The sequence below is a fragment of the Procambarus clarkii genome, chromosome 45, assembly GCF_040958095.1.
Source record: "Procambarus clarkii isolate CNS0578487 chromosome 45, FALCON_Pclarkii_2.0, whole genome shotgun sequence".
NCBI classification, from domain to species: domain Eukaryota; kingdom Metazoa; phylum Arthropoda; class Malacostraca; order Decapoda; family Cambaridae; genus Procambarus; species Procambarus clarkii.
This window is the reverse complement of record NC_091194.1, coordinates 8,820,713-8,841,989: the sequence shown is the minus strand read 5'-3', so window position 1 is coordinate 8,841,989 and position 21,277 is coordinate 8,820,713. Positions and strand designations below refer to the sequence as shown.

The 21,277-nt window shown below is 45.1% G+C and overlaps 1 protein-coding gene across 3 annotated transcripts in view; it reads left to right on the top strand.

The window, feature by feature from the left end:
• The window catches only part of Sesn (Sestrin), an 86,783-nt gene that overhangs the window by 40,651 nt on the left and 24,855 nt on the right, over positions 1-21,277 (top strand). For 2 of the 3 annotated variants that reach the window (XR_011222105.1, XM_045761718.2), the window contains exon 2: positions 14,801-14,953. Coding sequence is in view for 2 of the 3 variants with exons in the window: in XM_045761718.2 (XP_045617674.1) it covers positions 14,801-14,953 (153 nt within the window). In the remaining variant the exon portion in view is untranslated. Of the gene's footprint in view, positions 1-13,460; positions 13,591-14,800; positions 14,954-21,277 lie in introns of all 3 variants that reach the window. The other variant, XM_045761719.2, reaches the window with a different exon arrangement.

The following is a 21,277-nucleotide window of genomic DNA, read 5'->3' as shown; positions in this document are numbered from 1 at the left end:
TCGAGGACGGGTTGTGAGAGTGCCCAGGATATAACAGGTGTGGCGGCAACAATCAAATCAAAATGTACCCATATTATCACTACGGGGTCACCATAGACCGTGCTACTTGGAACTTTTTGTTCCAGGTAGCGTCGAATCTTAAACAACATTATCGGCTACGAATTGTCATTAGTCAGGTGTTTCCAGGGTACAAGCAGGCGTTCATCGGTGAAACAGATGTAAACACCGGAGTATATGTGACACATTACCAATAGTTTGGTCAGTGTCAGAGTTGTGAATGTACAAGTGGTTAATGAAGACGCCATATATTGTTTCACATGTGAGGCCAAGAGGCGGGACCCAAGAGCTGAAGCTCATTCCCCTCAGCACGGTCAGGAGAGTACAGTGTACATCTCGTTCCTCCAAGACAACTTTGCAGACACGGGAGACATCTCCCGTCCACGAGGCTCACCATAGCCCGTGCTACTTGCCCCGCTCCTGTGCCAGGTAAGTTACGGGCTCACCATAGCCCGTGCTACTTGGAACTTGTTCCGAGTAGCTTAATCTATAACAACAACACAACTTTTCAAGTTATGAAGGATGCCTACAACCCCCCTCCCCCCCCCCCCGGAGGCCTTGGGATAGGTTTTCTATTTTGACTTTCCGCAGAAAACGGAACATGGGGATCAGATTATCGGGGGACTATGTTAAGGATTGATGATCAATTATTACCCTTCACGGCACCGCTCCTGTGCCAGGTAAGTCTACTGCGGGCTCACCATAGCCCGTGCTACTTGGAACTTGTTTCGAGTAGCTGAATCTATAACAACAACAATAATTATTACCTGAATTTACCCGAGGACCTCGCATGGGACAGGAACCCGGCGGCCTGTCAAAGGTCTGCATTACTCCTGCTATCATCAGGACCTGGAGGCCCGATATAAGGTGCCCAAGACGCTGTTCTTCGGTGATAATAGTTAACTTTCCGGACTATTTAACAAAAACTATTTCTAGGATATACAATAATACAATTTTGTATACACACTTGTTAAGCCTCGGGATGGCAACCCGTCCTTATCTTGAGGTTATCTTGAGATGATTTCGGGGCTTTATAGTGTCCCCGCGGCCCGGTCCTCGACCAGGCCTCCACCCCCAGGAAGCAGCCCGTGACAGCTGACTAACACCCAGGTACCTATTTTACTGCTAGGTAACAGGGGCATAGGGTGAAAGAAACTCTGCCCATTGTTTCTCGCCGGCGCCTGGGATCGAACCCAGGACCACAGGATCACAAGTACCGCGTGCTGTCCGCTCGGCCGACCGGCTCCCGGTCGGCCGAGCGGGAGCCGGTCGACTCAACCACAACCAATGTAATGGACTCAACCACAACGACTCAACCACAACCAATGTAATGGACTCCTCGACTCAAGTCCATTACATCCAGCGGTCAACCCCACAGACGCATTCATAAATTTTAACATGCTGTTCATTCAAAACGGGAATTTTCTCAAGTATAAATTAATATTATAATATATTAGCATATTGTGCATATATAGGCATAGGATAGGTTAGGTGTCTAGGTTCTGTTGGCGATTATTTGTATTTGTAGTACGTGGGTGAAGCATTTATAGCGTTGTGGTTCGAACAAAATTCGTCAGTGAAGCACTTGTTCCGGATATGTTCGCACATCAGCAGTTGTGAGTCGTGTGTAAACCGCTTTTCATTCATAAACAGGGGGTTTGGCGGGTGCATGGAATCACTTTTGGATCTTTGTTTGGAGGACGGGCTGGGGATGGTTAGGTTAGGTGTTTCGTTTCTGTTGGCAATCACTCAGTCCGTGTCCAGGCTTTGTCCATTCCATGCTGCGGCCGACCCCCAAGATCCGCTCAACAAATATAACATGTTGGTTATTAAAAAAAGGAATTTTCTTACATATAAATTAATATTATATATTAGCATATTGTGCATATTTAGGACTAGGTTAAGAAGGTGTTTAGGTTCTGTTGGCGATTATTTGTATTTAAAGTCCGTGGGAGTGAGGCATTTACAGAGCTGCGGTTCGAACAGAGGGCGTGAGTGAATCACTGTTCAAGAAATGCTCGAACGTTATCAGTTGAAACGTGTGTAAAGTCTTTTTAATTCATTAAGAAAACGTTTTACACTCGACTCACAATTCAGACTGTCCTCATCAACAAAGGCCAAATGCGCATTAATCCAGCCGACAATCCTTGTTTATGAAACACTGTTTGCACACGACTCACAACTAAAATAAAATATAATGTTTATTCAGGTAAAAAGTACATACATAAAACTAAACTAAAATATAATGTTTACTGAGGTAAAAGTATATACATAAAACTAAACTAAAATATAATGTTTACTGAGGTAAAAGTATATACATAAAAGGTTACAAATAGAATGTTGGATTTCTAGCTAGAGCTGGTACATGCTATGCCTAAAGCCACTAATACGCGCAGCGTTTCGGGCAACTGATGACATTCGAACATTTTTCGAATAGTGCTCCGCTGGCGTCCTCTGTTCAAACCACAACACTGTAAACAAAATACTTCACCCACGTACTTCAAATATAAATAATCGCCAACAGAACGTAAACACCTAACCCAATTTAGTCCTAAATATGCACACCATGCTAATATATAAATATAATATTAATTTATATTTGAAAAAAAATCCTATTGTGAATGACCAATATGTTAAAATTGATGAGAGCGTCTCTGGGGTCGGCCGCTGGATGGACTGGACACAGACCGAGGACGGGTTGCACAAAGTACTCACCTCAACTAGGTGAGTATACAGAGCTGCTGCAGTAGTCTACAGTGACACAAGACACACAGCCCCGCTCCTGTGCCAGGTAAGTCCACTACGGGCTCACCATAGCCCGTGCTACTTGGAACTTGTTCCGAGTAGCTGAATCTATATCAACAACAACAGTCCACAGTGGCCTATTGAACACCCAACCACAAAAGGTGAAGTGTTATTTTTGCATAGTTATCTAGCTCACATAAATTCTTATCTGCCCTTAATGGAGAGGGATATTAATTAGTTCCACGTGTAGTGCTCAACCACACAGGTGCTGGAAAGCCATCTTTAATGTTGAAGGAAATAGTTCTCTCTCCCCTTCCATCTCCATCAGTTTACGCTACTCTCCCCTTCCATCTCCATCAGTTTACGCTACTCTCCCCTTCCATCTCCATCAGTTTACGCTACTCTCCCCTTCCATCTCCATCAGTTTACGCTACTCTCCCCTTCCATCTCCATCAGTTTACGCTACTCTCCTCTCCCACGCACGAGGGTAAAGGCGTCACGTGTTTTCAATTAACGTTACAGGAGTAGGAAAATGGAATGGAAAAACAGAGAGAAGGTTGTTGATGGGAACTGCATTCATAATTTCGCCAGTAAACATTGTAGAAAAATATGTCCCGGATTCATTGCCTTAAGCAATCTGCGTCTGGAAAGGCGGGGTCCAAGAGCTAAAGCTAGGTCCCTGCAGGTGTAAATGGGTGACTGCGCGCACACACACACACACACACACACACACACACACACACACACACACACACACACACACACACACACACACACACACACACACACAACTAGGAGAGTACAAGAACCAGGAATTCTCAGGATGATCAGGATAGCTGTGATCCTTTGTCAGCAGGACGTTGTTGCGTCCTCAGGCCGTTGTACTGGTACGCAGAGAGGACGCACGCACCCATGTCAGCGGAAATACCTCCTATACGCATCCTCCTTGGCCGTATATACTTGCGTAAGGGGAGAGAGAGAGAGAGAGAGAGAGAGAGGGAGAGGGGGGGTTATGTGGAGCCCTCACCACTCTACTAATTCCTTTTCTCTACCTCTTTTCCGCATTTACTCCCTCATATCGTTCTCCTGCTGTTTTGAATGAATGCGGGTGGTAAATATTCTGTCCACGCTCTCCAGGTCGGCAACGTCTCCAGTCTTGAGTGTAGGAATGTGCTCCAGTGTCCAGATGTGCGTCTACACAAGGGGTCCCTGAAATTAAAATAAGTTTATTGAGGTAAAATACACACAAAGGGATGAGGTAGCTCAAGCTATTCTCACCCCGTTCAGTACATCGTGTTAATACATACATATACACACATCACAATAAACATATTACCGAACATTCTGAGTGATCAACATGTACATTTCTTCCTTTACACAAGTAGTATGGTATCAGACGTACACACAAATGCTTTTATGACTTATGACTTGGGTATATTGTATAGACAATTTGCAATAGACATTCGGACAATTCAACAAAAGGTTACAGTCTTGGTGTAAAATTCTTGTATCTCTCCAGAATATCATCAACCTTTCCGTTGTGACACATCCAGGCTATTTGTTCAGGAACAGTCCTTATCTCGGTGTTTCTATTTACATTAATCAACGGAAAAGCAAGAACATAATGGGTGAGGGTGTGGGACCTTAACATAATGGGTGAGGGTGTGAGCCCTTAACATAATGGGTGAGGGTGTGGGACCTTAACATAATGGGTGAGGGTGTGAGCCCTTAACATAATGGGTGAGGGTGTGAGACCTATAATGGGTGAGGGTGTGGGACCTTAACATACCACATAGTTTATAACATAATGGGTGAGGGTGTGGGACCTTAACATAATGGGTGAGGGTGTGAGCCCTTAACATAATGGGTGAGGGTGTGGGACCTTAACATAATGGGTGAGGGTGTGAGCCCTTAACATAATGGGTGATGGGTGAGGGTGTGAGACCTTAACATAATGGGTGAGGGTGTGAGCCCTTAACATAATGGGTGAGGGTGTGAGACCTTAACATAATGGGTAAGGGTGTGAGCCCTTAACATACCACATAGTTTACACTTAGTGTCATTACCATTAACCCCTACTCCATATTCCCAGTAATATGTGTACCCAAGCCTGAGCCGCATGTACACAGTCACTCCAAGCATTTCTCCTTTTACCATAAGTGAAGTGGGTGTTTTGACTCGCATGTAGTGTTGCATGGTTTGGCTTCCCTCATACATTATACCTCTCCTCGCCACTTCTGCCTGTACCTGCATATTTCCCTGAGAAGCATCAGTCTCTGGCAATTACAAGGGTATAGCCTCATATGGTACAATCGTCCCACGACTCCTAGCATATTAAATTCATAAAGATTTACCAACAATCATCGCAGGCCTCTACAAAGACACAATCAGGGGTATCTCGTCACACTTACACAAAAAAGAAGCGGAAATAGCTTCGCTGCACAAAGGCAAGAAAACAGTTGGTGAAAAGTACCACAACGCGTCATAAAAACCTTTGGAAAGGTGCTGGGAGCCGCTAGGGGCCAGATTCACCAAGCAGTTACGCAAGTACTTACGAACGTGTACATCTTTTCTCAATCTTTGGCGGCTTTGTTTACAATTATTAAACAGTTAATGAGCTCCGAATCACCAGGAGGCTGTTTATAACAATAACAACAGTTGATTTGGCAAGTTTTCATGCTTGTAAACTGTTTAATAATTGTAAACAAAGCCGCCAAAGATTGAGAAAAGATGTACACGTTCGTAAGTACTTGCGCAACTGCTTCGTGAATCTGGTCCCAGGTCTACACCTCCCCGGGGGCGTCCTGGGTGTAGGGTACACCACCCTCCGCAACCCATTTTGTAGGTCGTAGTCACCAACGTTATAAATGCAACCTACTTTGTAAAGCAACGGCTCACACATACCTCACGTTTTCCCATGCCTCGGACTCGATAGGTTAGGTGGGTTGCTTGGGTTTCTACGTTTAGAGGTTGGTTAGAAGGCTGGATTTTATACGTAGTGGCGATTGAAGAGCCTTCAGTGCACAGTTACCGGATCAGTGTCATATGGTTCCGTGTGCACTGCCACATAAGACTACCCATGTACCCACCCAGACTACCCATGTATCCAACCAGACTACCCATGTACCCACCCAGACTACCCATGTATCCAACCAGACTACCCATGTACCCACCCAGACTACCCATGTACCCAGACTACCCATGTACCCACCAGACTACCCATGTACCCAGGCTACCCAGCACACACTACATGTGTAGTAATGTGCCCCCATCACCGCGGTGTGAGGACACGCGCAGCACCCGAGGTCAGGTGACAGAAGGGTTCGATCCCCCCCCTTCCCCAGTCGTGCGCCAATAATTATTGCGATGGGGCATTCGGTTAATAATAACTCGTACCCTTAAGAGTAATTAGCAACACTTTTAAATCAGGAACACCCGTTAGGAAAACCGTTAGGTTAGGTTTCGAACCAAACTGCTTCAGTTAAAGCTGACGAAGTGTCTGGTGGAGGTGGGGGGGGGGGGGGGGTTCTGGAGAACATCCATTGCTAGAATACATCCAGTAAAATATCTAAATTATTTGATCTTAAAACTGTCATTTTGACTTAAATTACACAAAAGCACCAACATTTAATTTGATCAACAACAATGATTGATTTGGCAAGAACATCGTATGCAAATACAGTGTTACAAGATACAATAGCGCCGTGACTTTGAATGAGCTGCCTCAGCAAGTCATCAGGAGCTAGATGGTAATCCAGCAGTTAACATCCCAGCTTACTGAACTTGGTCAGCTGTCTGCGAGACATCGACTAGCTTGCCTCCCTGAAGGGCCGGTGGCTTGATAGCTCAACCATCATGTCGGTGGCTAAACAAGGAGTCAGCACCAGGGTGCAGGAACGCCAGAGACATACGAAGTCACAATCGACTTGAGAATGAACCAGGACGGACCGAAACGTCGTCGTCGTCCCTTCACCTTCTAGTGTGTGGGGTCTGGTCAACATACGAACATAGTCGTTGTCTGATACACATTTTTTGTATTTATTTTACATATACACATAAAATATTTACATAAATTCTTGCGTTACATTGCCATAGTTATCGATGAATGCTTGGGAGAAGCCACACTACCCCGAATAATGATGGTAATTATGTATAATTAATTATGATAATTATGTAATTATCTAAGTGGGTACGTAAATGCTTGATGAATCGTTGCTTGGAGGTTTCGTAGAATGTACTAAACAACTCCCTCTGAAAACTGGGACTAGAGAAATGCAAGTGCAAAATTATCCAAAGACCTTCCTAAAGCTTTCAACACCTAAATTAAGAGGAGAAAATGTAACCAGATCTCTTAATAGGTTCACGTGGTACGAGATGGACACTTCCCCCAGAGGTGACCTGGTCAACCAAACAGCTGTTCCTACGAGTTGCAGCCACCAACAGTTTGTTGAGACCATCACCCAGGAGGTCATGTCAGAGACCGGGCCTCGGGGGTCACCACAAGGTGTGACACACACACACACACACACACACACACACACACACACACACACACACACACACACACACACACACACACACATACACACACACACACACACACACACCCCTCCGAAGGTTGATGAGGCCTCAACCCTCCAGAGGTTGATGAGGCCTCAACCCTCCAGAGGTTGATGGGCCTCAACCCTCCAGAGGTTGATGGGCCTCAACCCTCCAGAGGTTGATGAGGCCTCAACCCTCCAGAGGTTGATGGGCCTCAACCCTCCAGAGGTTGATGAGGCCTCAACCCTCCAGAGGTTGATGAGGCCTCAACCCTCCAGAGGTTGATGGGCCTCAACCCTCCAGAGGTTGATGAGGCCTCAACCCTCCAGAGGTTGATGAGGCCTCAACCCTCCAGAGGTTGATGGGCCTCAACCCTCCAGAGGTTGATGAGGCCTCAACCCTCCAGAGGTTGATGGGCCTCAACCCTCCAGAGGTTGATGAGGCCTCAACCCTCCAGAGGTTGATGGGCCTCAACCCTCCAGAGGTTGATGAGGCCTCAACCCTCCAGAGGTTGATGAGGCCTCAACCCTCCAGAGGTTGATGAGGCCTCAACCCTCCAGAGGTTGATGGGGGGCCTCAACCCTCCAGAGGTTGATGGGGCCTCAACCCCAACACCACAACACATAACTTACATACTGCAAATGACAGCATAATAGGGCTGGTGCTATCTATACCTGTAATCTAAGGGACGTGTTTACAGCCTGTTATCTTATCGAAAGTTCCGTGTTTTGATTGGTTTTATGTATAGTGCCGGTGTGTGTTAGGAGCGTGATTGTTTGATTGTTAGTGGTGGGGGGAATTGGTAGGTGATTGTTAATTGATGGGGGGGGGGGGGTTGTGGGACATCTCTGACATCTCTCTCTCTCTCTCAACTCGTCCGCAGACATGCACTTCCTGACCTCTCTCTCTCTCTCTCTCTCTCTCTCTCTCTCTCTCTCTCTCTCTCTCTCTCTCTCTCTCTCTCTCTCTCTCTCTCTCTCTCTCTCTCTCTCTCTCTCTCTCTCTCTGGCCACTCGTCCGCAGACATGCACTTCCTGACCTCTCTCTCTGGCCATATTTGCACTTTCAGCGTCAACACTTGTTCTATTTTCTCTAATTGGCAAAAGGTTGTCCACCTTGACGTGTGTGTGTGTGTGTGTGTGTGTGTGTGTGTGTGTGTGTGTGTGTGTGTGTGTGTGTGTGTACTCGCCTAGTTGTTCTTGCGGGGGTTGTGTGTGTGTGTGTGTGTATTAAATATATAAATATATATGTATGTGTTTGTTGACACATTTTCTCTGGCAAGGTTGTGAGGCTGGGCCTGAGGTCTGCCAGTTTTTGTCGTGTGCTTCTTGTTGTTGTTGTTCTTACTGTCTAGATTCCTTCCACCAGCTGCCGACGGGTGTCAGAGTACACTGGGGACGGCTGACACCTCTCCGCCAGCCAAGGGAGTACAAGGCAGAAAAAGGGAAACCGATGAAAGTGTAGCTGCGGAACCAAACGCAGGATACACACGAACACATCAACATCAGCAACGTGTGCAAAACTCGAGATCCCAGACAAGTTTTCAGGGCATTTATAATACCCCGGGTTATCTTGAGGTTATCTTGAGATGATTTCAGGGATTTTTAGTGTCCCCGCGGCCCGGTCCTCGACCAGGCCTCCACCCCCAGAAAGCAGCCCGTGACAGCTGACTAACACCCAGGTACCTATTTGCTGCTAGATAACAGGGACATAGGGTGAAAGAAACTCTGCCCATTGTTTCTCGCCGGCGCCTGGGATCAAACCCAGGACCACAGGATCACAAGTCCAGCGTGCTGTCCGCTCGGCCGACCGGCTCCGGGTAGTGTGTTTTATGTTTTAAGTTTACCTAATAGCCTTTCACCTGTAATCAGGGGTCTCGTGGCGCAGTGGTATACGTCCTAGGCTCGCAATCCAGAGGCTTCAATAGGCCAGAGTGCTGCCTTCCTGTCCCCAACAACGGGAACTTTGTGATCTATGATGAGGGGTGTATAATATATGGGATATCTATGATGATAATGCTCCTGATTCTTCATTTTGGTGATGATCAAAGCAAGAGTATTATCATTACTAGTCGGCTGCGTTATCTGTGTGGTAGAGCGCTCAGACAACGTGTAAGGAACCTCTCTGACCTGTCACTAGTTATTTCCAGTCATGCGCCCTGGTACCCAGGCGACTCTGGCGACAATAGTGATAGTGGGTAACGTCACTCATCCTGTGAGTATACATACTATTACCTCCAGCATTTGTACTTCAGTGGGATGCTTGCCGCTCCGTCCAGTTCTTGTCTGTTTATTAGTAGCAGGTATGGGACAGTTTGTGTAGGTGTGTGTGGGGTTGGAGACTGGGTGTGTGTAGGTGTGTGTGTGGTTGGAGACTGGGTGTGTGTAGGAGTGTGTGTGTGGTTGGAGACTGGGTTTGTGTAGGTGTGTGTGTGGTTGGAGACTGGGTTTGTGTAGGTGTGTGTGTGGTTGGAGACTGGGTTTGTGTAGGTGTGTGTGTGGTTGGAGACTGGGTGTGTGTAGGAGTGTGTGTGGGGTTGGAGACTGGGTGTGTGTAGGAGTGTGTGTGTGTGGTTGGAGACTGGGTTTGTGTAGGTGTGTGTGGTTGGAGACTGGGTTTATATAGGAGTAGACGATGGGAAAGATTATATTTGTGTGAAAAATGTTTGCAATGTCTTTCCTTCTCTCTAATTCCTCCCTTATTGCTCCCCTCACTTTCTCCCCCACTCTCCCTCCCTCTCCCTCGCCGTGTTGTTAGGGTGACTTGCTGATGGTGTGGTTTGCGTCACATGTCGCTCCTCTCCCGTTATCTGCTGATATCGCCTGTCATTCTCTCTTATCATATAGATCAGCTGATTGCTCTTCTCTTTCCCGCGCTCTCAGGCAGGGTATTTACCAATTCTCTGTCTCTCTCTCTGTCTCTCTCTCTCTCTCTCTCTCTCTCTCTCTCTCTCTCTCTCTCTCTCTCTCTCTCTCTCTCTCTCTCTCTCTCTCTCTCTCTCTCTCTCTCTCTCTCTCTCTCAATATACATTTCACAACAAATCCTCCTGTTATGACCACATAGACAATAAGAATAGCCAACATAGAGGGACTATGTGGCCACATTAGCACAACATCGAGAACAAGGATGAAAAGATACCCAACCATTACCTAGGCATACACGCCATATATTAGGCCTATAGGTATTCAAGGTAGGCCTATATGAATTCAAGTTAGGCCTAGGTTAGGTTACTATGTTTTCCCGTCAAACCTTAATATTGAATCCTAATGTTTACCAATATGATAAATTGTTTGATTTTAAAATCATTCATATTTTGTACGTACAACTCACAACCTTTATTGTGGGTTGTATGTTGTGTACGACGGGGGGGGGGGAGGGAGAGACAGAGAGGAAGGGACAGAGGGAGACAGAGAGAGAGGAAGGGACAGAGGGAGAGAGAGAGAGGAAGGGACAGAGGGAGAGAGAGAGAGAGAGGAAGGGACAGAGGGAGAGAGAGAGAGAGAGGAAGGGAGAGAGGGAGAGAGGGAGAGAGAGAGAGAGGAAGGGACAGAGGGAGAGAGAGAGAGAGAGAGAGAGGAAGGGACAGAGGGAGAGAGAGAGAGAGAGAGGAAGGGACAGAGGGAGAGAGAGAGAGAGAGAGGAAGGGACAGAGGGAGAGAGAGAGAGAGAGGAAGGGACAGAGGGAGAGAGAGAGAGAGAGAGAGGAAGGGACAGAGGGAGAGAGAGAGAGAGAGAGGAAGGGAGAGAGAGAGAGAGGAAGGGACAGAGGGAGAGAGAGAGAGAGAGAGAGAGGAAGGGACAGAGGGAGAGAGAGAGAGAGAGAGGAAGGGACAAAGGGAGAGAGAGAGAGAGAGAGAGAGGAAGGGACAGAGAGAGGAAGGGACAGAGGGAGACAGAGAGAGGAAGGGACAGAGAGAGAGAGAGGAAGGGACAGAGGGAGACAGAGAGAGAGAGAGGAAGGGACAGAGGGAGACAGAGAGAGAGGGAGACAGAGAGAGAGGAAGGGACAGAGGGAGATAGACAAGAATGGAGAGAAGAGACAAAAATTTGTGGCAAGTGGAATTGTTTATTTTCCCAGGAAGCACAGGAAGCCTACATGAACACTGACAAGTGTGGTGATGTCAGTTAAATGGTGACTGAATTGTCTGTTTAGGTGGATAGTTGGATGAGGGGGAAGGGAGGGGGACACTATAGAAGAGGTATAAACTGGGAAGAGTGAGGTGTGTGCCAACAGGGGAGGGGGGGGGGGAGAGTGCCAAATGTGTGCATCCGTGGCACTAGGAAACTGGTGAGTTGTCATGTTGGGGTGTGTGTCAGAGGCAGTGTGGGGGGAGGGGGGAGGGATGGGAGGGGAGGGGGGGAGGGAATGTCTGGGAAAGGGGTTGAGGTGTTAGGTAGGGAAAGATTTGGGTGGTTGTTGTTTAAGATTCGCTACCCGGAACAAAAAGTTCCAAGTTCAAATTGACGGGCATGACATATTACGGGGTGTTGAACATGGCGCTATAGTGGTATGTTCACCCACACCTTCAGTCATGTACCTCACTAAACTTTTGGTTGATTTTTGTTTAATATGCCTCCAGGATGCAATTAAAAAAATAACCTTTAAACAATATTGCTCGGTTACACACACAAGTCACAATAGCGTGATGCATCAAATGAACAAATGAACATGTCGTAGCTCAGTCGATAAAGGCAGCGTCTGGGATGATCTCAGACGTAGGTTCGAATCCTCGTCACGGCCCTTGTGGATTTGTTCATTTAATATTGCTCGGGTTCTACCTTGTTGCATATATAATCGTATCTGTGTGACCTGGAGCACGAGGGCATTTTAGGGGGTGAGATTAAAGAGGATGGAGAAACACAGGCGAAGGGAAAAGTTTGGAAAAGGGAAATATAGCGTGACTTATGACGACTGACGTGCTGTCCGCCTCGCTGACACGCACCACCAAGGCAGCGCCACTGCATTAAGGATGGTCTGAGAGGCGAGACGTAATCCTGTTGAAGACGTCAATACAGTACTGCTAAGTGAAAATCCCCTGCATGAGGAGCACTCACGGCTCAGAGACGAGTGGTGGCGTGTAGCTTCGCCCAGTCAACCAGAAATCCTTCAGTTATTATAACCCGATAATTGGTTTGTTGTTCATGGAGTCAAATTTTAGTGTGATAATGCATTAAGTAGAGTACTCTAGGGATCTGTCCCAAGATATCTGTTGTGTTCCACGTTATAAACAAGATTCAACAACAACGTTACCAACGTTCCTAGTAACGATGACATTTGGGAGTAAATTTATTTAGACAAGGACTAAAAACCACTGCAGGATGACTTGAATACATTTTTACCATTAACTTAAAAAAAAAAAAATCAAAGAGAACATGGAACTTAAAACTAAATAAGCTTAGTTTTGGAAAATAATTGGGTAAAAAAAAGGGCTTGAAAGTAGTGTAGGGGATTTATGAAAGGCGTGGAGTCGCAGGAGTGTTTCAAGCGAAGGTTAGACAAGTGGGTTAGGTTTAGACAGGAGCCGCTTCTCATGGAATAATAGGCCTGCAATTTCCTAGCTTAATCAGTTCTTATCAACAGGTGTGTAATCGTTACATATATGTACATAATCAGTAACAGGTGAGTCAATTTCTAAACGATTTACATACCTGTAGTTGACCAATATGATTAAAGATTTTAGTAATTAAGCAAACTTGTAATTGATCAGAGATTTAGAGGTTTGTAAAAGGTAGGAAGTCTGGGCCTATTTGTTTGTAAACAATTGACCACGTGTTTTCCAGCCACGTGGTGAAGACGGTGTTTGAGACCCACGTGTTGAAGACCCACACCACATGTACACGACCAACACAGTGTTGAAGGACAACGTACATGACTCAAACTACTTCATAATGTACCCTCACGACCCAACACAGTGTTGCCATCCTATGTAAACTCTTGTCAATTCTGTTGTGAATTTACACGACCCTTCCAGTGTTACCAACGCTCCCACACAAACCCTAAGAGTTACCAACGCTCCCACACAAACCCTAACTAGTGTTACCAACGCGCACACACACTATTAACGCAGCGTTGCCAGCTTAGCGTACTAACCCACCATTGTTTGACTTTGTTACAGAGTCGAGCGAGGCTGTGTGAGAGGCCCACCCCCCCTCTCCCCCCCACCCTGCCCCCCCTCAAGGCTGTAACCATGGCAACAGCGTTCTCATCTTGAAACCATGAACAACACGCCTACCCTTGTAACCATGGTAATACCTGAAGCATGTAGTTTGGCAGTTCACCGTCTTGGTTTGACACGCTAACTTTACTGCTCGTTAATGTTGTCTGCTGTGTTGAGCATTTTCTTTCAGCTTTATTATAAATATTTTTTTGGTCGATGGTTTTGTTCGCGTTAACCTCCAGGTAGAGGTTATATCTTGAGGTTATCTTGAGATGATTTCGGGGCTTAGCGTCCCCGCGGCCCGGTCCTCGACCAGGCCTCCTTTTTGTTACATCCCAGGAAGCAGCCCGTAGGAGCTGTCTAACTCCCAGGTACCTATTTACTGTTAGGTGAACATGGGGCATATTGGTATTTTTACATTCTTGTCAAGCCACTTATGTCTTGTGTGGTAATCTTCCTCTGAGCCTGAGTAGAAAGCCTTGGTTAAGTCTAGGCCCAACCTATGCTCTTACTAATTACGTCTGAATTTAGCCGTTTACCCGTATGGTCGAAAATGGACGTAAATTGAAAATGAAAAAAAAAAAATAAATAAATTTTGGATTTTTTTTGTCCAAAACAGTAAGTTATGGGACCTCTGGTAGGTTAGGAGGGCAGGAAATTCTAAAGTTTCAAAACGTCATGGAAAACTTTCAATTGAAAGTGACCTGGCTTAACCTAACAGACTAAGCCGTAGTACCCAAACAGAAAACGGTACAGTACCACACTTTCGTGAGCCGATTTCATTTCAAATTACGTCCAATTTTGGCCATAACGCGCATACGAGCGAAAAGCGACGTTATTTTTAAGAGGACGGGTTGGGCATATAAGTATCCCATTTCTTATCCTTCTCTCCGTCTTTAAATAGGCAGGGTGCTTGAAAATAAGAAAAGTAAACTAGTCAAATTGATAAGTAAACTAGTCAAATTGATTTACAGTTTAGTGGCCCCATTTCCCATGCTGTGAGCATCATGATGGACTCTGGAACTGATTCCCTTAAATACATTTTAGTTAGTCTTGGTAAACAGGGTACCCAAGTTTAGTGTGCATGTCAACAAAAAGGGGTACCACCTCTGGTGCAAGTGTAGGGACCCATAGCCTCGGAGAAGAAAATAATGAGTACTCAGAGAAGACCTTGTGGATCCTCACTGAACACTTTGATATTTTCTTCTCCTACCACCCCTATTCTTTTGTATATATGCAAAATAATTTTGATGTATGTTATTATTTGGGTGACGTGGTTGCTTGTGTCCTCCCCACAGGGTCACCTTGGGCTGGCGTGCGACGGCGACGGGGTCGACCATATGTTGGAGGACCACCCCACTTACCTGGAGAGCTTCTGGAGGCTCCACCAGGAGCTCCTCTCTGGCGATGGGCCCCTGCCTCACTCCCTCCGGCGCTACGTGGCCATCATGGTAGGTCTCGTGACCTGTAGGGGGCGCCTCCTCATGCTCCCCTACAGCTATTGCCGCTTCCTCTTGGTAGAAAGTCTTAAAAAATTGTCCTGCGTGTTCCGCTTCTCCCTTCCTCCCCCCCTCTCTCTCTCTCTCTCTCTCTCTCTCTCTCTCTCTCTCTCTCTCTCTCTCTCTCTCTCTCTCTCTCTCTCTCTCTCTCTCTCTCTCTCTCTCTCTCTCTCTCTCTCTCTCTCTCTCTCACATTTATATTACCAATACCCGCCAGCTTGGGTATTCTTGTCAGATCACAAACTTGTCGTCAACCTACGGGTGCCAGCGAAGGCATCTCCACCCCCCCCTCGCCTCCCCTAACCCTATCCTCCCGTAGCCCCCTCGTCACCCATCCCCCCCCCCCTTCACTCTATCCCCCTCTTCACTTTCTTCCACCACGTCCATACCTGTCGCGCTTCTATGTCAACCCGTTCTCGCACTTGCTTATATAGTCAATATTTGGCTTATTAATAAGTGCATATGTGACATACTAATTTATTGTGAATATTTTGTCTATGTTCCTATTGACCTCCAAATTTATTTCCCACCTTCCCGCCCACACTTAGATATCCCCGCCCACAGTGCCACACGTCACCGCCCACAGTGCCACATGCCTCGCTTGCCTCCAGCACGTCTTGGCACTGTTACCACCATGTGGGTGATTAACCCCCCCCCCCACGATGCTCCTTCACTCGCCCTATCTCACTAAGTTCTACCTTCTCTTTGCCCCTCACTACCTCACCCCTCTTCTCTCACCTCGCCTACTTCTTCTCTCACAACATTCTCTACAGCTTCACCAACTCATATTTTTCTAAGTGTGGAGAGTGAGGTAGCGCCCCAAGTTCTGTTACGGGCTCACCATAGGCCGTGTTACTTGGAGCTTCTTGTTCCAGGTAGCGAATCTTAAACAAGAAGCCCCAAATTCCTAGTTCAGTTTGCTTCAGTGTTCCCTTAAAGGGATGAAATTGGTCTGGTAGAGTGACTGAAAATGGGGTCTGATAATGTGGTAAACTCATCTGAAATTGAAATAAGTTTATTGAGGTAAAATACACACAAAGGGATGAGGTAACTCAAGCTATTCTCACCCCGTTCAGTACATCGTGTTAATACATACATTGACACACATCACAAACAATAAACATATTACCAAACATTCTGAGAGATAAACATATACATTTCCTAGCTCATCTGAGGGTTATCTAGCGGTTATCTTGCGATGATTTCGGGGCTTTTAGTGGCCGAGGACCCCGCGGCCCGGTCCTCGACCAGGCCTCCACCCCCAGGAAGCAGCCCGTGACAGCTGACTAACACCCAGGTACCTAATTTACTGCTAGGTAACAGGGGCATAGGGTGAAAGAAACTCTGCCCATTGTTTCTCGCCGGCGCCTGGGATCGAACCCAGGACCACAGGATCACAAGTCCTGCGTGCTGTCTGCTCGGCCGACCGGCTCCCCTGTGGTGTGGTAATTTGGTGTGGTGTGGTAATTTGGTTGAAAACTGTATCGAGGGGACCAATTTTCTTCTGGTAGTTTGGTTGAGAAATTGATTTGGTATTATTGTAGAGTTTCTGAAATTGGTGCGGTGGTGGGGGTAAATAGGTGTGTACATTAATCTGGGGCTGTGGTAGGCGCTGTTTGAGATATTCTGGAAGTGTGATTGTATGGTCGAAATTGCTTTTAGGTTTGAATATTTATAGAAATTTCCCGGATGGTATGATGAGATTGGTTTAATAAAAAAAAGCAAAAAAAGTCGTAGTGATGATCACCACATACAAAATAGTCGGGCGAGCAGACAGAGCAGACAAGGGCAGACTAGCCCAGGTGGTACGCGAACAAAGGGGGGGGGGGGGCACAGGTGGAAACTACATATACCTGAGTCAGTCAGACACACTGGTGGAGGCCAATTACATGGCTATAACTCAAGTCTAATAAGGCTCTAGATCACTGTCGAGGAAGGGTTGAGAGGCGGGATTCAAGAGCTGTAGCTCACCCGCAAACACAGCTAAATGTGTACCTAGTTTAAGAGTGAGTGAGTGGGAGTCTGGCACATAGTTGGCTACAGGCTCATCATTGTATGATTGCTACCTAATGTTACCTGATGAATAAAGGCTATTCCTACTAATGCACATAACAGGCTCGTGGAAATAAATGGGCCTCTAGGAGCAGGCTTCAACTGAGCCAAGGAAGGATTACAGCTCTTGCTTGCAGTTTCAGCAGGTTCCTTACATGATAGTTCCATATGTGATAGTTTCAAAGTACATTCTGATGAAATAAATGAGCTTCTAGGGGCAGGCTTCAGATGAGCTGAGGTAGGATAACAGCTCTTGCTTGCAGTTTCATTAGGCACATCATTTTAAAACACTTGAAAAACCATTAGTCTTGGTTTAAAAAAAAAAAAAAAAAAAAAGTGCGCGCGCAGGAGTATACACTCTCGTTCAGTTAGTTCCATTATTATTGAATCTGACATATTTATTTATCATAGAGCAAACTACTTTTGTAACAAGTTATAATCCATTTTACAAATTCCAAGTCTTGATTGGCTCACATGATCACTGAGCATGCGGGAGATGCCCTAGTTTCCTCAGCCAATCACAGATTGTCTACCAAATTCAAGGGTCGTGATTGGATGGCATGATTTCTGGCATCGGGAAGCATGAGGATAGTGCCATCCGTCCCCTAACCAGTAACTATATTCTTGTGAAGAATTTTGTTATTGTGATTGGTTAACATGATCTGTGACGTCATTGACACCTCGGAAGATACATTTCTCGCTGAACCAATCATAATTTTCTTTGAACATTACGCGATGACGTCAGTACATTCACGGAAGATTGTCAAACACGATCCAATCAGAATAATAGTGACAACATGGAGATACGATAACTTACCCCACTCAGCCAATCATTATCAACATTGACAAAACTGGGAATTGTGGTTGGGTGTGGTAGCGAATGGTAGTGGCGCGATGTGTGGTTGGTGGTGGCGCCAAGGAGACGCCAGCCAGGCGCGGGAAGAGGTGAGAGGTTCAGTACCCGGGCTGCCACCAGCGGCGTCAGTAGTGGGTCAAGGGTGTCTGTCTGTCTGTCCAGGGTGGTCGTCGATGGTGCCACTCGCACTCACCACACACACGCCTATTGCCGTATTCTACACTCTTAAGAGCATTTATAATAAATAATTATTGGAAATGTTAATAGAGGAGGTATTCAGGGATACAGGCTCGGGAGATTTATTTAAAATAATTCAGCATCTACCGCATTTTTATGCGGTAGAACGCATTCAGCATTTTTATCAGCATCTACCTGATATTTATATCAGGTAGATGCTGATATAAATATATACGATAATCATACAACTTAAACTACTATATCACTAAAAGTTATACAGGTATTTAGAATGTTAATAAAATACTAAAATTTGTAATATAATTTCATAGCATAATTTTTAAATATTGCTTCTATAAACATCTTAAGCACAGATTTGTTCACTTATTCAACGACGTTAATTTTCGTAAATTAAAAAATATGTACAAATTTAAAGTCTTTTGTTCATTAAGTAATTACAAACTTTTGGTTCAGTAATGTGTGACGTAGTACATTTTTGTACGTATGTATTTTAGATTCAGCTACCTGGAACAAAATGTTGCAAGTAGCACGGGCTATGGTGAGCCCGTAGTGCACTTTTGTGTACGTATGTGTACTTATCAGTGTGAATGCTTTCATTCTTGGTTATTGAGATTACATACCTTTAAAATGTTCATTGTGTCTGAGTGCACTGTTGACTAAACTAAAGAGAGGATCCTGATGGACATCACTGACATTACGGGCTATTCATGCCCGTGCCACCTCTTGGGTGGCTTAATCTTCATCAGTCAATCAATCACTGACACACGGGAGACATCTCCTGTCACGTAGGGTGCAGTCGCACCTCCACAGATCTCCAGTATCAGCTATTGATACTGGTAATGGCTCAAAAGGGCCACCACTTACGGGCTATTCATGCCCGTGCCACCTTTTAGGTGGCTTAATCTTCATCAATCAATCAATCAATCACTGACAAACAACGGGACCCCTGCCGACATTAATCACGAAATACAGTTCACAATATACAAGAGTAACAATAAAAATGCCTACTTAATCACGAAGAGCTCTTTTGACACCAAGCAAAAGGCCTTGAAAGAGACGTCTAGAGTTTGACATACTTCAAGGATACATATGTCAGTTGCTTAACTTAGAAACTGTACTTGTGGTCGATCTCGAACCCATTTATGATGTGACGACTTATACAGAATTTTGTAACTAGCTCATCAAGATTGTAACTTGCTTAGCTAAATGAATTGTGGGGTTCAGTCCCTGAGCCCATTATGTGTCTGTAACCCTTTCCACTACCACCCACAAGATGGGTATAGGGTACATAATAAATGAACTAAACTAAACTTCGGGGATTGTCAGCTCCAATGATCTCTGTATATAGGCACGACAACAAATCTCTTCCCAAAGCATCTAACAATACACAAACAACATGGCTTTTAAAAATCACGGGTTCTACACACAACCTGACCATTCCCAATATTATCCTGGTCAATCCATACAATGACAGTTACCTGGTTCATACCTGGTTGATGGGGTTCTGGGAGTTCTTCTACTCCCCAAACTATTGAAAAATTGAAACAGTTGAAAATTAGACATAGATGAAGCACTATCAAACACATCCAACTACCACCAACTATAAAATCTTCAAATTATAAAATGAACTTTAAAAAGAGTTCATATTTCTACTTCCCTCTCAAGTGAAAAACATAATAAATCCTGGAGAAGACCTGATCTATCCCTTTGTCATATTCATTTTATGTATATATATGATATACACTGAAAGTGGAGACGGGGAGAAGGGTGGTGTCCCTCTGACGGACCACCTGGAGGAGGTAACTGGGAGGCGAGGAGAGAGCATGGAGGAGGTCGTCCCAGACGTGCAGGTATGTGCGGTATTTATGTAAAGGCTTGCGGAGCGTGGATAGCCTAGCCCGCGAGATGGCGTCAGCCGGATGGCAAACTCTAATGAAGCGAGTGTTGGATGCTTCTCCACAAATCTATTATTTCCCTCAACACAATTTTAATTGTTTTTTTCTCTTCTCTGAGATAAGTAGTAACAGTGTCTGTCATTCAATGATGATCTTGATTGACGTTTGGTTGTCAGAAGACATGAAGCCGAGTGGATGGAGGGAGGGGGTGTTGGGAGGACAGGGGAGGTGCGTCACTTAAGTGTAGCAAGTTAATATACACTACAAAGAGATGAGTGTACCAGAGTACTTGGAAGAACCGAGTGACCGTAGCGAACCTTGCAACTGCACAGAGAACTCTTAAAATGTTGTGCGGGGCAAGAGAGCTTGAAAAATAAATCTAGTGGAAGCAGTCAACTTCTCCTTGGAAAACATCAGTAAATGACTTCAAAGTCGCTTTCTAACTATAAAGATTGGCAAAGAACACCCATCACCACTACGTTTTTTTTTTTAGAAACCTTGTCATAGGCATTTTAGGAAACCAAAGTTTTATATTTTAGTTAGGTTTAACAATGGTAATTGATGGCTTGCTGACTTTGCACTATTTCTATTCCGTTCTTATATAAATATGAACAATATGATGAAATATTGGTGAACTTGGGTAAAAAGTATTTATAGCAAAAGTAAACCTAGAGGGCATTGTATTTTTGACTGTTGGTTTCTGTTTCTCTGTGCCGGGCGGGACATAAATAATAATAATAATAATAATAATATAAAGTATATATTATATATACATATAGAAGAGAAACGTGCCACTTGCACTTATAAACGCTCATATAAAAAATATATACCTTTGATGCATGATACAGCGGAGAATTCATATGTAAGAAATATACATTACATAAAACCGCCAATACGAAGAGCGTTTATAAGTGCAAGTGGCACGTTTCTCTTCTATATGTATATATAATATATATATAATATTACACACACACACACAAGGGTTTCTATCCCCGACAAAAGAATAATCGAAATGTTACATAAATTATGTGTGATAGATGTTGAAAGAAGAATTGACTCATTTTCATTATGCGTGAGATAACGTTAGGTGTGGGAGAACCAGTTTTGATTACGATAGGGACACTTGTTGCACATGCACTCGCCGCGCTGCAGGATAGTTGCAGGTAAACAAGCAAGCAGCCTTGTAGACAGGTGTGACTGTATAAAAATGCCTTGGACATGCTCTTATTAATTATTTGAATCCTGGTGATCATTTCCACCAACGCCATCCGTCTCCAC